General features: G+C 38.9%; 1 protein-coding gene across 2 annotated transcripts in view; it reads left to right on the plus strand.

The window, feature by feature from the left end:
- The window catches only part of RSU1 (Ras suppressor protein 1), a 104,831-nt gene that overhangs the window by 6,384 nt on the left and 82,833 nt on the right, over positions 1–15,614 (plus strand). For both annotated transcript variants that reach the window (XR_009933286.1, XM_062494555.1), the window contains exon 3: positions 4,407–4,457. Coding sequence is in view for 1 of the 2 variants with exons in the window: in XM_062494555.1 (XP_062350539.1) it covers positions 4,407–4,457 (51 nt within the window). In the remaining variant the exon portion in view is untranslated. The remainder of the gene's footprint in view (positions 1–4,406; positions 4,458–15,614) is intronic.

The following is a 15,614-nucleotide window of genomic DNA, read 5'->3' on the forward strand; positions in this document are numbered from 1 at the left end:
TGGCAAATGAGCTTGTATTTAACCTTTCTTAACTTAATTCACATAGGGTTAATCCAGGCACAAGGATTTGGAAGCAATGCACCATGTAACATCTGTTCAGTGTGCCAGTCCTTTTCCTTAGGTGTTGCCCTGTTCTTGTCATGTGTGTTTAGGAAAAAAAAGCAAACAAAAAAAAAAAAAAAACAAAAAAAAAAAAAAAAACCAAAAAAAAAGGAGATAGAGAAGACTGGTGTTATGTGGAGGAAGGAGGAGTAAAGAGGAATATATGCCCTGTCTTGGATACAATTTTCTTCTGGCTTCTTTTTTCAGTCTAGTGAATGGCAGTCACTCATACTTTGTTTTGCATTGTCTTCCACCCTCTAGTAGCTGTGGGAGAGTCAAAGCAGACAAAACCTGCCTGTCAAATACCGTGTCTCTTTCCAATTAAGGATAAAATACTTCTGTCTGGAAGGAGATTGACAAGGTACCTTAGACCTGTAAGCTTGGCAACCTTTACATCTCTTCCCACTTTCATGTTTAGCAAAGAAGGAGTATGATTACCAGCTTATATACAGTGAGGTGTTCAGATTGACAAAAAAAGGTTGAGTAGTCCATGAGGCACTTCTAAGTTGAGAGTTCATTAATGTCATTAGAAGTAGAGTTCTATTTTTTGAATAGTCCTCGAATCCAGGCATTTCCATGTTTTTTCCTAATGACTTAAAGTACAAACTGGAATTGTGTTACAGCCCTTCGGAGCATCTGAATTTTTGATGCTTTCAGAACTGTCAGAACCTTTTTTTAGACATGTTCTGTAGAAAAGAGATTTCATTTGAAACACAAAATATGCCTTGATCTAAGTGTTCTTTGCTTTAGCTTGTCATGCAAATACCATGTGAGATAGTTGTGTTAAAGACTTTTTTATTATTCCAGCATATGATAAAACAACAGTTATACCATTTGTGTCACATCTCTACTATACTTGTGTGTGCATGCTCCATATATAAATAGTGTAAAAAACGTCCCATGGAAGTGTTATATTGTGTTGGTTTGGGTTTTTGCCTTCATATTGTGAAGTAAATAAGTGGTACTTGTTTATAAAACACCCACTATGGACAGGTAATGGTAGAGAGCATTAACAGACACCCTGTAGACTGAACAAGCAGGTCCAGCAAGAAGGGAGTGATGTACCCTTTCCCTAGCACAGCAAAGGATAGGGCATTTATTGTTAGGACTTTGAACAGCCATCAACAACTATGGGATTGTTCTTAAAGTATGGACTGGTCTCATTTATGTGTCTTTTAAGCATCTGATATAGAGAAGCTACAAGTAAAGGAATTATTTTGCCCAAATAACTTGCGACATCTGCTCTGTTGTCAGGGAAGGAATATTGGATGCAATCCTATTTATGTGTTAATTTGTTCTCATTATCATTCCATCTGTAATCTATTCATATTTTGCATAAAGTACATACTTGTGTGGTAGAAGTTAACATGACTAGAATTAATTATCAGAAAGTTAGTGTTGGTAAAATTGTTCATCCCTAAAATAATGAAAGCACAGAAAATGGAAAGGCAGGCTACTTGTAGCAATACTGTAATGCTCATCCTGCATCAACTTCCTCCAGTGGAACAGGCAGTGTCTTATCTTGGCTCAGCAAAGTCACTGGGGTCTTCCTGTTTTGTGGGTGTGGGTTCTTTTGCTAATTTATTTGACTTCGGTTTGCTTGTTTTGTCGATTTGGTTGGTTGAGTTGGTTTTCGTTTTTTTTTATGGGGAGGGCTTTTATTTGTTTTATATTTTCCTTAATAATTAGGTCGAGTATTGTCATCCAGGTATTTTATGTGAAGCTAGCTTGGAGTGCATGGCAGCAGTATATGAAGAGATTTGATAATAGGGTCAGAATAGAAGAACCTAAATGTTCTTCCCTTGACTCACTCTTTTTTGAAGTAATAGTGGGACTGGGACCAAAATGAGAATCTGTGATTACTGTGCAAGCAAATTGCTCTGGCAGTAGGTATTTTCCCGACCCTCAGACTTCTGTGTGAGTATCTGGTGCATTCATGAAATCACAGTAACTTATTGTCCATATGCTAATGACTATAATGTGACCAAGGCAGTGTTCAGAAGGTCCTGCAATGGCTTCATATAGAGGTTTTAGCAATTTTCCAGGGGATTCTCAGTGCCCTTCCACTCTCAGGAGAATGGTACTCAGGCTGAGTCATCTGACCTGTTGTATGTTATGCTTACCTGGACTGTGTATATCCAAATCAAAATTGCCCCACCAGGCCCCCTTTAGCCTTCTAGATATTACTTGGGGATGTTAATCAGCTAAGACAGATGTCTTCCTTGCTAGACTTGATAGTTTAGTTGTCCTACAGAATGACAATATGTATAGAATGAGTTAAATCTCAGTCAGCTGTTCCCACAACACAGTCCTGTTCACACCAGTAGGCATGTAGCAGCATAAGGAAAGCATGTTATTTTCAGGGGCTGGTTGTTTGATGCAGGTCAGTTTAATGTAAGTGAGCAAATTTCCTTATGTGTAAGGAGTGAGCAAGTACCACTCCCTTATCTTGGCTCCCTTTCTTAAAATGCTTTTAAACTTGCCTCTGAACTGGTAGTAGCTTTGGACCTTTCAAGACTGATGAATCTCTTATCTCTTGTTATGTCTAAAATGTTGCTGGAAGTGGTCCAGAGCACAGACACCTAAACCTTTGCTCTTTTCAAAACAGTATTGGAGTGTAACCTTTCTTGTTCCTTTGGGGGATGTCAGCCTGCCATTGCTGGTCAAAGATGCCATGGGACTTTTTGTCATGCATCAGGATTGACTGAGATAGTGGAGTTTCAGACAAGGTGTCTAGGCTTCAGTCAAATTTGGACAGTAAAATGCAGATTCAAATGTCTTTGGTCTAGGGATTTTGGCCTTGAAATTTTTATCATGGACTTTGTTCTCTTCTGTATAGATGTAAGAGAAGAAACCTTTCTGAAAATAGTCTCAGTTGAAATGATGGGACAAAAACGGAGAGGGAGTAGTGAGAATAATGCTTCTAACCTTGTGTTGCTAAAGGCCAGTGGTGCACATGGCTTGATGCTGTAGTCAAAAGGTGTACTTTAAATATGCACAGACCTGATTATGACATTTTAATTCATCAGGAGTTAAATGTTCAGAAGACCAAAGTCTGCAGCCCCAAAGCTTCATTGCCCTTGAGTAAGCATCTGTCCTTCCTTTGTACAGACGTGATGACATTGTTAAACTTCTCTGCTTTAAAAGCGAAGTGAAATGGAAGAAACTTTATACAGTATCAAAAAACAATAATGATTTTTTTTCCTTTAAAAAAAAAATGTTGATGCTATTGAGTCTAGGTAAAACCTCAGAGCTCCAGAATGACTTGTTTCTGAAGTAAAATGCAGAATAAAAAGATTTCTTTTTCCCTGGGATTGATGATGTCAATTTTGATCTAGCTATGGTCTAGGTTCAGTTGCCTTGGACCTGAAGATAATCAGACTAGAGGACTTTTAATCTCAGTGGTAGGGCTGTGCTTCTGGTGGTTGTGTTCTTACTAGTCAGGCTTGAATATCAAGGGCACGTGAAATGTTGACTTTTACTGATTATCACAGTTATTAAAGTAGCTAAACCAAGAGACACAAATGTATAAAGAATACTTAGGCATTTGTTCACAAGCTTGTGACTGTCTCCAGAATCTTCTCTGATTTTGCTGTGTAAACTGCAATTCTGTATTTATCTGTATTGGTAAGCACTCAATTGTGTTAAATGGTTCTTATGGTTCAGATACTGATGTGCCTTTTATGTTTCAAAGATTGAGCTCTCTGGAGGATGCTGCTCTTGTCTGCCCTTTAGTGATGATTTTCCTACAGTATTCTTACAGACTTTCTATAGGCTTCTTTCCTTGTCCTCTTGTTGTGCACAATGGTGCAGGCAGTACTTTGAGTGCTCAAATTTTGGGAGAAATTCAGGGTGCATGCCCTGATTCTTTTCTCCTCCCTGACTTTCCTTCCTTCACAACCTGCAATTGCACAGGGAGCTGTGGTGATGTTTTGTTGTTGTTTTTTTTTTAAACTGAACTTTCTGATCTGATGGTGCCTTTCAGTGACTGCTTTCATTCTGCTAACAGGTTGTATTTGCTTGTGTTAAGTCATGAGCTTTTTCAAGGATTAGCTGAAGCAGGTTGCTGTATCAGTGAGTAAAACTCCACATGTTGTGTCTGATGCAGTAACAGAAATGTGAAGTAAAAGGGCAGAGGAGTAGGTGGATGTGTCCTTTAGTCTTGAGCGTCTCTTGTTTATTTGTGACAATGCACATGAATCAAGTTACTGGACAGGAAAGAATAACTTGCCTTTTTTTCAGCTGAAATAGATACGAGCTCTCAGTTGCCATGTCCATTAACTTCCTTCTCTCTTCATTTGCAGTTACGCTGTCTCACATCACACAGCTGGTTCTGAGTCACAACAAGCTTACAAGTAAGTATATTCCTGGTTTTGGACTTCCTTGCAGGCAGTTGAGTGACACTGAAAAGCTGACACTGCTAGTTTGATACAGAGTGCAGTGACACTGTTAGAATGGTTCTTGGTTAGTACTTCATTGAAAGTAAAGAGATTTGAGGGTATGACTTAGCAGCCATTTTCAACATGCCTTTCTAGCTCCAATACAGAACTGCAATGTACTGGAAGATCTGTAATTCTCGGTCTTGTAACCAGAAACCCATTTCCTACCATGGCTCTGAAGTCCTTATGTTAAGGGGAGGACATTTGAATTTTTTAACTGTATCAGAAACAGCACAATTTAGCATTTTAGTATATGGATAACGAATTTGACTGAAGCAAAGCAAATTACAGCTCCACTGCATTACATGGATAAACAAACATCTATGAGGAAGGCCAGCTGAATGTAAGCATCAGGCATGGAAGTCAAGTAGCCTATTTCTATCCAAAGAAAGGTTGTCTCTTGGTCATACTGCAAATACCACCTTTGGGTTGTGGATCCTGCTTCCCACAGTAAAGAAGCCCCTAAGTGAGGTATCGGTAAATAGCTTGCCAAGAACAACATAAATATGAGACTTAACTTTGTGGAGGGAGATACCAGACTGACTTTTGCAAGAAGTTTTTGTGGGTTTAGGTTTTCTTGTTTGGTTTTGTGGCTTATTTACAGTGTCTTGTGCAAGTATTCCTGATTCTTGGTTGTTGAAATTCAAGCAGTGAATTTTGTCTCACCTCTGTTTCTGTGCATCTTCTAAAGAGAAGTGTTGGACTTGCTGATGTTCTTGTTCTTGTCTGCTTGCTGCGTGTGCTGGTGGATTTCTCTCTAAACCAGTCGTCTTCTTGAAACTCAGCTGGGAAGATGAAATGGGGAGGGCAATGGCACCAGTAAAGTGGGTGTGTTGACAAGAGGTGTGTTAGGGTGTAGGTGCTTTAGGGTGCATCTGAGGAAATCTTTACAAATTAAGATGGGTCTTAAAAGACACAAACAAACTAATAAAACTCAACCTGTTGAACTCTACTTGCTTCATGAGCTGTAAGGTAGTATGTGTTATTTGAAACAAATGAATTAATGCAAAACTAGAGTCTAGTCACTAGAGTCTGCGAGCATTTGCAGATGATTAAGTGTGAGGAAAATATAAATATCCCTAGATTTTAGAGCATAAGCACTTCTCTGGGTCCAGTTTATTGGGTACTAATGTGTAGCTTAAAGGATTTGTAGTAGTAAATAGATAAAATTATGGGCACTTTGTGACTGGCTGTTAGAATGATGAATTAGTTATTCAGGACCCTTGTTTTGATAGTGTAGTGCCCTCTAGACTGCCATCTTGCTAATTTTTTTTATCCCACTATAATTTTCAGAGAAATCTCAGTTTAATTAGAAATGCAACCAACAGTTTCCAGCCATCTGGCATAGAAGTCATGACTGATGGGTACGTTAATGGTCCAGTTAAGGGAGGGAAAATCCAAAATGCATCACTGTTAAATGTGCAGCTCTGTCCATGGTTTAGAAGGCCATGAAGTTACCAGTAGCTTGAAGCTGGAAGAATGTTTTGAGAAAGATTATGGTAAATTTTTTTTGGGCATACTGCTTTCTGGCAGTATCTGTTATCAACCACTGGTGGAGCTGGGCTGTAGGGCCGCTCAGCTAGTGACTTTTGTGTGTTCCCTCAGGTACTGCAAGGAAATGGCTGTCTCTGAAGTTGAGCTTCTGAAAGCTAAGCAGTTAATTGTACTCAGCCATTGTAGCTCTCTCTGCAGGCACCTTGAGATAGCAGTTCATTCTGCACACCTCTAATTCTTGTGATCAGACAGCTCATCCAAGATTGGGTACCTTAGTGCTAACTGAGACAAAGCTTCTCTCTAGTGCTGATTATTTACTCTGGTATCTCTGTCTGAATGGCTGCTTACCTGGCACAAGGGTGAAATGAGTTGGAAATGCTACTCTTTTTAAACTTCACTATTCATTGTCTGAGATTTGTGAAATTCCTAGACCTTTTGAAATCTGACATTTTCAGACTGCCAGTGAATCAGTTCTTCCACCTGGTCAAATTTAGACAGAGCTAAAGGGTGATCTCAAAGGGTGATCTCAGTTGAACACACAACTGGCTGGCAGATAGCAGGTGTCTGCCTTGCTCTGAGGAAGAGGAGGTAGGCTGAAGCTCCTGCATGGAGACTTGATTCATGGTAAACTTGGCTGTCTCAGATCTGAGCCTGAGGAGGGCATGTGCTTCAGCATGAGCTCCGTACTGTAAAGCTGAGTAAATAACATGTCCTAGCTGAGTCTCAGCTGCAGACTGGCTGGGGGAGGAAAGATACAGTAATAGGAAGTGTCCAAGAAGGATGTGTTCAGGTTAACTATTCAGGAAAAATACAGAGTGTACCATCTGCTTAAAGCAGTTTTAGTTTTCAGAATACCAGTTTAAAGATTGCTGTGACTTTAAGTTTGTGTTACATTACATTAAATCTCAGCCTTCAATTAGCTGCTTTCTTCTAAAGTAGCCATCAGATCAGCAGGCTGAAAGTACATGCCTTTTCTCAGCCAAGGGATCCTGTCAAGCCTTTCTAATTGCTGTGTTTGGGTTTCTTTCATGGGAAGGTAAGAGCGCTGTTAACTCTTCTTTCACAAATGGATGTAGACACTTAAATAGACAGCACACATTTCTAAAAGGCTAAATTTCAAGTTCACATTCTCATATTTGACACTGTTGACCTAATCTTTTAAGCTATGTAATTAATTGTCTTAGCAGATTGTTCTTAAAATGACTAGGAAGCTGATGGCAGTGACACTTGACATGCTACACTAAGGTCATATTAGCATCTTCTACTAGTTTTCTGCCCATTTAAATGAGTGTTCTGCTAGCTTTATTTTGGTGTTTAGAGTAAATATGTCTATCTGAAAGAGTAAATAAATGTAAAAAGTGGATATGCATATTTTTATGTAAACATATTTTGTACTTTTGCCAGAAAACTACTGAAACTAAGTAAAGTTTCATCAGCAAATATGAGGACTGCTGTATTGAATCCATCATACTGGTCAGAATATTTTTGTGGCATGGATTTTATTAATATTTCTAGTATGCCATTCATACTTCATTTACATGTCTAAATCCGTCATTATCAGAAGTAGTCGAGCCCACATTGATGTTTCTGGCGGATATTAGGCTGATTTTTTTCAGCTATCTGGTGCTATGCTAAAGGAGGAGTCTTGAACTGGCTTTTTCAGTTCTAGGTGGCTTCTGAAACAGTTGAGTCTGTCCTTTGCAGCTTGGTGAGAGCTTCTTGTGCTTCAGAATTGGAAGCAAAACTCTCAGGAAAGCTAAATAGCTGTGATTCTGCAGTCTTGTTAACCAGGTGCTGCATAAGTGACAAAGCTGGGATGATTCCTCTGTAGGGTCTCTGACAACCCAGTAGAAAGCAGAAGGGGAAATTGAATATTTGTGCTTTTCCTTAGCGTAATGTAGACATAGGGGCCAGTGTCTCTGTACTGTTTTTTCGGAGTTTTTTGGTCCATCATTTCATCATTTTAAAGCCTTCTATCCAGTATACAGCTAAAAAGCAAAATTCAAAATAGTCTTGGCCTGTATAAGTTGTCTGATCTTGACCCAGGTGTCTTTTGAACCCATTGTCTACCATCAATACAAGTGAAATAGAAGACCTAACAAATGTTTTTTTTTAAATTGGTGGAAATGAGTGGCTGAACCATAGATATCTGCCCTTCAGTGTGGTGGATTAATTTGGGTGGATGTGACCAATTTGTTTTTGTTCTATGTCACTTGATGCTAGCTGAGGAACACACAGATAACATTCACCTCCTGCTCAATAGGATTGCTTATGGGACATGAATAGTGTAGGGAGTTAGCATAGCTGTGCTAGAGGGGCAGAGAGGGAGTTTGAGCCACAGGATATACTATTGTAAAAACCACATTTGATCAATTTGGTCAGCCAGAAATATTGTTTCTGCATCAGCTGTGCAACAGTAGTAATTTCTATGGGTTTTTATGCTTCAATTTAATGTATTTCTATGGCTGCTTCACTCAAATTTGGGAGGAATGTAACTGAAAGTCTGCAGCAGTCTTGGCCACTTGCTCATCTGGTGCCTCTGTGCAGGATGAAGGTGACCTTCAGGTGTTGGTGTAGATCTGCTTGTACTGCAGGGCCAGCTGCCATGATTCCTCTGACATTACTGCTCTGTGGTTCATGCTGGGGTAGCAGTGCCAGTCATGTCTTAAGGAATTTGTCATAGAAGTTCTTGAAATCAAACTTAAAGGTACTTTGTTCAGAGCCCGTCAGCTAGAGTTCATGCTATAATAATGGTTCTGGGGAACAGGCTGGGAATTGCAGAATACTGAGATTCTGGGGAGCCCAGGTCAGGGAGAGGAGGGAATATCACCAGGTTTATCTGTTTTTAATCTGGATCTTGCCCCATATACTTTCAAGCACAGCAAGGTGAAGCTCTGGGAGACAGTGTAAAATAGACCATCTGAGTCAGGATGAGGATTTTTTGTGAGCTGATGGTGGGGTTTGTATACCATATGTCTTCAGGGCTCATGGGGTTTGGGGATTGGGGATTTATTTTTTTACTTTATTTGTAACTTGGTTGTGCTAGAACAACAAATGGCTACCTTTGACTGGAAAAAGTACCTTTGCAGGATGAAGTTAACAGATAGGGTAGGTTTCACCTTTTGGTCCCCTTGTGCCTCTAGATTTGTAAGTGAGCAAGAACTGGAGTAGAACTAGCAACAGAAAAAAAACCACTTTCATAAAGAATACTGATACAGCATAAAAATGTGGCTTACGCCTTGTCTGCTTTTTCCTGGCAGAGCAGCTTTTGTGTACTATTTTGCCATAAGATATGAAGGGATACTGAACCTTCTGGACTTTAGATAGGTCAGCTAACTGAAGGTACTCTCCTGCCACTTAAAACATAGAGAATTTCACATCCTGGTATAGGATGGAAAATCCTTACTTGGTGTGCTGATGAAGTTTTGACAATTAAAATCCATGGACTATATTGTGAACAGGAAGTCTCTTTGAAGAGGTTTCAGATGCTCAGTTTGTCTGTTATCTCTCCCAGAAGGGCACAGAGAGGAAGATGTGACTGAAAAGCAGGCTATTAAAAAAAAAGCAGGAATATTAAAGGTTACTTCATCATTGACTGCACGTGTGAGTGCTGGTTGTCATCAATATGTGTGCAACTATTACACTGCCAACCTGTTTTATTTTCACTTATTTTGGCATGTGCAGGAAGTCTTTGACTTGTAACTACAGTGACAGTTATTTGCGTTACCTGCCAGTGCTGATTAATTAACGTTGCAGTCATTTGAAGAAATCAGTTCAGAGATTCTAGCTTTTGTGTCGCTGCCTGCTCGTACCGGGAGTGTGCTCCTGCCGCCGGTGGAAGTCCCGGTACTCTGTGTTTGTCCAGTAGAGGTCACTGTTCGAGTACATTTAGCTTTTTTTTCCCTGGGAAGATGCTTGTGCTCCTGGTCGCTGGTAGCTATTCATCCTGCCTGGTACGTGATGGTGGACAGCAACTTCGTTTTAGCTGTTCTCCTCAGTCTCCTTAACCTCAGGTGATCCTGTGCTCACTGGCTTCACATATTCTTGTGCTGCCTGTAAATGATCTCAGAAGCTTCCTGCTATTCATAGCTCACTCCTGATGATTTCTATGTCTTTTTGTTCTCATGCTCTGAATTCCTTATCCAGTACTATCAAATGATTAAATGATGAGAGATCAGGAATAACTATTTTTTCCTCAAACCTCTTCTGTGTTACCTGATGTCGTGTTCTCTGTCCTCCTCCACCATTCTTCTGATCTGCTGTCCTGTACTGTTCTGTGATCTTTCCACTGCTTCTCCCTTGATTCTCGTGTAATCCTTTACTCATCTCTGGTCCCTTCACTTTTTTGTGGGGTGATCCATTAGTTTTTTGCTGCTGGTTCCCATTTTCAGACCTGAATTTTGTTTCAGTTCACTTTGTGCTCATGTTAGAATAGCTGTGTCTCATTGATCATTGTTCTTTTGACAGCCATGTGGTCACCCTTTATCATCACTGTACATTTTGCCTTCTTTCAGCAGAGCAGTTCAAAACTTTTTTTTTCTGCTCACATGACTTACTGCTTCTTTGCTCTGCCATCTCCTAAATTGTTTTTCTCTCTGTGTGTGACCAGCACAGAAGCTTGTCCCTTTGTTGCTGTTAACCCTCTTGACTGTGTCCTTGATCTTTTTTAGCATGCTGCTAAAATCTCTTGGTTTAATTTTTACATTAGGATGTCTCCTTTCTGAGTCACCTTTCTGGCTGTAGTCTGTACCTGGATGTATTGGAGGTAGTCCAGGGAGAGCAACACTGCATCTGCCTGTCCTGAATTCCATCCCAGTCTAGCTGCTTTGTCTACTCCAGTCTGATGAAATGTGTGATGGTGTCTCCCACTGGTATTGTCTGACACTTTGCATCTTGCCTGGTATCAGGTTATTTATATAACAAATTGGCTGACTTCTGGAAGGAACTAGATGACCATGTTCTCATTACTCTTTGTTGCTTCTTGTGCTCTCCTCTACTATGCTCCTGCCTCTGCTTCCTTCTGGTAAGTCATTCCATGCTGTTGTCCTGACACGATATGCCCCAAAATGGGGCAGGTAATATCTGCAAGGTGAGACTAGGGCTGTGTCCAAAGCACAGGATTTGTGCCCAACAGTGTCTGTTGTGGCACTGTATGGGAGAGATGCTTTAAGCAAATTGTAAGCCTTTCAGTTTTTTTGTATGTTTTGATTTGATTTTACTTCCTGTTTCTGATGCAGGGATCTCTGATGGGAAATATGGATGCAGTACACAGGAGGGTGTGAAAAGGAGGAAAAAGGAGATCCCTTTACATATGCCTTACTAAATTTGTGACATCTGGGTTCTACTCAGATGTTTAGATTAAATACCTTGCTAGCTTTTTCTTTTCTTCCTGAGGGGAAAAAAAAAAACAAAAAACCCCAAACCTTTGGTTCTGAGAAAATACAGATGGTAGAGCATTTTAATTTTAAATACAGATAATATCAACTTTGCTTCTAAGAGGCTTTGGGGGAATAAAACAGAATAATGTGTGAAAGAGTCTTGTGCTGTAATGGTATAAAGATATATGCAGAAAGTACCCAATTTATGCATAAATTAAGTTGTCAAAGATTGTGCTGTATGGCGCACAAAGCAGTTTTCCACCGTAAGTAAAGTGATCTTACTGATAAAACACTAGACACCCATCACTTGTCTTGAGCATAATTCTTCAGAAACTTTTGTTCTTCTCTTATTAAAAGACACCTGCAAACATATAAACTCATTTTTTTAATTCTCAGTGTTTTCTAACATGTTACTACAAATTTATGGTGTCTTCACTTATTTTCCAGTGACTTAAAATAGCTCTAATTTTTTTTGTGGAAGCCCCATATAAATGATCATTCTCCATGTTTATATACAGGTTGTAATGGAAACTTATTGTAAATCCTCTTGTCACATACAAACTATATTGCAGTTGGCATTTTCAATGGAAGTGAATATTTGCAAAAATGAACTCACCTCATTAAAGACATTGATTTTTGTATTACAGAATTTACTGTCTAACAAGCCAAGTAGAATTTTTCGGCTTCTAATATGGAAGGACTGAGAAAAGAAGGTAGATTTGGTGTAGATTGAGGGGAAGCTGGATTTAGTTTCGTGTACTTGGTTTTGTACTCTATTTTCTTTGAATTCTTTTTGTTCCTTTAGTAGTCAGGTGCGTTGCAGTGTATAACAACGCACCATTTCCCCTTGGACTGCTCGCCATCTGGCCTCTTAACTTTTTCCATTCACATCCTGTGGCATAACCTTTGGGGTGAAATAATTCCCTGATCTTGATGTGATGATGGGCAATGTGGTAACTGATTGCTCATCTCAAAGTAATATCTCCCATAGCTGGAAATGAAATGTACAGTCAGCTGAAGCCTGGGGTAAGCTAAAGTCGAGGCACGGGGAGGACTCTACCACACAGACTTAAGGAGGTGGATTTAAGTACTGGATATGGGGAGTCCAAACTAGGAGGAAGCTTAATTCATTCCCTGTTCTGCGAGCTAGAACAAGAAACCTGTGTGCTGACTCTGCTTTTGAGCAGTGAGCTTTTTTACTGCAGCCTCCTCTGTGAGTGTGTTTAGAGGACAGGCTGGTGTCCCCACTAAGCAGTGTCAGCACAGCAGTCTGCAATGCTGAATAGGGGAAAGACTCAGTTGATTCAGGTTGCAGTGAGAAATAGTCCTATGTGTGTTTCTAAAAGCATTTCAGTGGTGTAAAAGTTTAAACTTCAAATACTGGCTAATAAGGCAAACTGAAATAATGAAAAAAAATTTAGACACACTGAAAGCAGAATTTTGTAAATAAGCACTGCTAGATGCACAGGTAGATGAAGTAAGAGGATGAAGTGATCTTCACCTTTGAGGGTAATCTATAGTAATTGTTCAAGGGCTGGTATGCAGGACATCTTTGGTTAGTCCCTTTTGTAAGCTGCAGAAAACATGTTAAGTAAACTGAGGAAAATACTGAGGAAGGGAAGGGTGAACTTACTGAATGAACTTCAGATAGGTTGATTTATCTAAAGCCAGCAACTGTGCAGTAGTGTGAAACTGTGAAAAGATCGGGCTTAAACAGGTCAAACACCTGAAAGAGACTCACTGGCATTTAGTGATGCTGTTTGCATTTGGTGGAAGCCTAAGATTAAATCTAAACATTATTAATTAAAGTTCTTCTGTCCTGCAGAAGTTATTTCTCTTAACCCTCTGCTGTCAAAAGCACAAACATACACAGATAATCCAACCTGTAGTAAGGGGATGCAGCCTGTGTTCTTCAACGTTTTTCATGGTGTAACTCATGGTTTTGGTTTTTTTTTCTCTTGACTTAAATATAAGACAGCAAGTGCCTTGGCTGTGCACTTCTCACAAAGCAGTTATTGAAGATGAAGATGCTGTGGTTGACTACAGTAATTCTAAAAGCTTAGCTAATACTTTGTTCTCTTCAAAATTATTTGCAGAAATGAAGAGTGTGTTTAGATAAACATTTATATATATATATATATATATCTTTGTTCACACCATTCCTTAATGCTGTTAAAAATGCTAAAAAGCATCAGATTTTTGTGAGCTATTTTGGTGTGGTTTCAGTTCTTTGCAGTTAGATGATATATTTTCAACACAGTAATCTCTTCCTAACCTCAGCCCATGGCTTCTAGTATTTCTCTTCAAACTCTGACATCTTAAGCTCTCTTCTCAGAGAAGAAGGGATTTGTCCTTTCTCTTCACTAGATGTCACTTGATTCCCAATGTCTTCTCTGTCTTTCTTGTGCTCACTGCTCTTCTTCTTAGACTTTGGCATCTAAAGGAAAACTGTTTATTGATAAATTGCTTTGTTAGCACAGTAGCACATCAATGAGCTATAGTATAATTTAAACATGTTCATAAGAACAGTTTCATATCCGAGGTGCTTCTGTGGATAATTGAAATTAAAAAAACCCTGCTGATTTCTGGAAAGAGCTGAAGATTAAGGAGACAAGTTTGTTTTTAATGTTTTCAGTGTGAGGAAGATTAATATCCATCTTTGGAAGAATGAAAGGAGGGCAAAAGGGGAAACTTGAAATACATAGTGTGTAAATTAAGTGCTGTATGCTTCAGATGAGATCAGGATTCTCTCCAGTTAGCTGCCAAGTATGATATCAGCATGCCTATGAATATTTAAAATGAAAACTGTTGTGTTCTCCCTCTGCTAATTCCTCTTTCATTTTGGTGAAGTGGATTGCTTCTCATTCTGTATAACAGAACCCTTGTCAAATTAATCTAAACATGACTCTAGCTCTGAGTACAGTTATATTGGATGCACAGAATGCATTATATATTTAGTATTCTAAATTCTTCCTCCCCCATGAAATGTGAGTAACATTTCATGTCTTTATAACCTTTACACTAAGGGATCCTTACTCATGAAAGCTTCCTGTTGATGCTAACTGGATTAGCAAGTCCACAGAACTGGGTTTATTATATTTTATAGCCTTCAGGTTTTACTTTAGTCTTAAAAAGTAGTATTTGCTCTTGCAAGAAATCTCTACTTGGGATGCACAATGGACTGACTGGACTCTGAAAGGTCTGTATTGAGTTCTCTTTACTCTATATGACTCTTGACCAGCTTTCCAGTGGAACAGTTTAATGAGAAACTGGTATAGTTGTATAAATCTCTTCTCTGTCAGGTACTGCTATTTTCATAGCACTTTTGGACAAACGTTCCCTTGGAACCTGTAAAGGTTTGGAGTACTACTGAACATCGTGTTCTTAGGTACTGCAAAATTATTTCATTAAGTAAAGAAACATTCTGGGGAAAAAAAAGATTCTGCAGCTATTCAAAGTTTCTAATGATGTAATTGCCAAAGGAATTAATCTTACTTTAAAAAAATTAAAATTCTTATTTCTCTTGATGTCTGATTCAAAAAACATTGACTTCAGTTGGGGGATTTCCGTAGCTTTTGGTCATATCTGTTGAGGAGATTGCCAGCCTATTCATGCACAATTTTATGCATCATCAATTATTACAGGTAGCATTTTCCAAGCAGCTGTGGGACAATCTTTGTTTTGGATATTTAGTGTTAAGGTTTAAATGAACCAAAATGTTTCATGCAGGTTATGTACCATGTGCTCTTCTCATGAGAGAAGAGACTTACATTTTTACTAAATCATTTCACTTAATCAGTTGGATAGTTTATTGACCCTTCTAGTTTTTTTCATGTGAAGTTCCTTATCTAAGTTTTTTATTTTCTTTTTGAACTGTAAAGGAAATTTTGATACAGATCTTTTTTTACCAAGATTGTCTTCAGGAATGTTTAATTTAGTGTCTTTATTAAACAAATGGAAAAAAAAAAACAGATTTCATCTTTTAGATAAAATGAAATGGAGATTTAATTTTGCAAACATCTGTGTTTGTTTGCTTTTGAAATTGTGAGGATTGCTGTTGTTTCCCAGGGCTTCACAGATGTTTAAGAGAAACAATCTTGGTGACTGCTTTCAGAAATAATGACTTTTTGAAGCCTGTGCATTTTCAGCATTGTGAAGGCCCTGCCAGCACAGGAGGAATTTTATTGAGACCTGTCAATGG

This window comes from Cinclus cinclus, chromosome 1, assembly GCF_963662255.1.
Source record: "Cinclus cinclus chromosome 1, bCinCin1.1, whole genome shotgun sequence".
In the NCBI taxonomy this organism is placed as follows: Eukaryota; Metazoa; Chordata; class Aves; order Passeriformes; family Cinclidae; genus Cinclus; species Cinclus cinclus.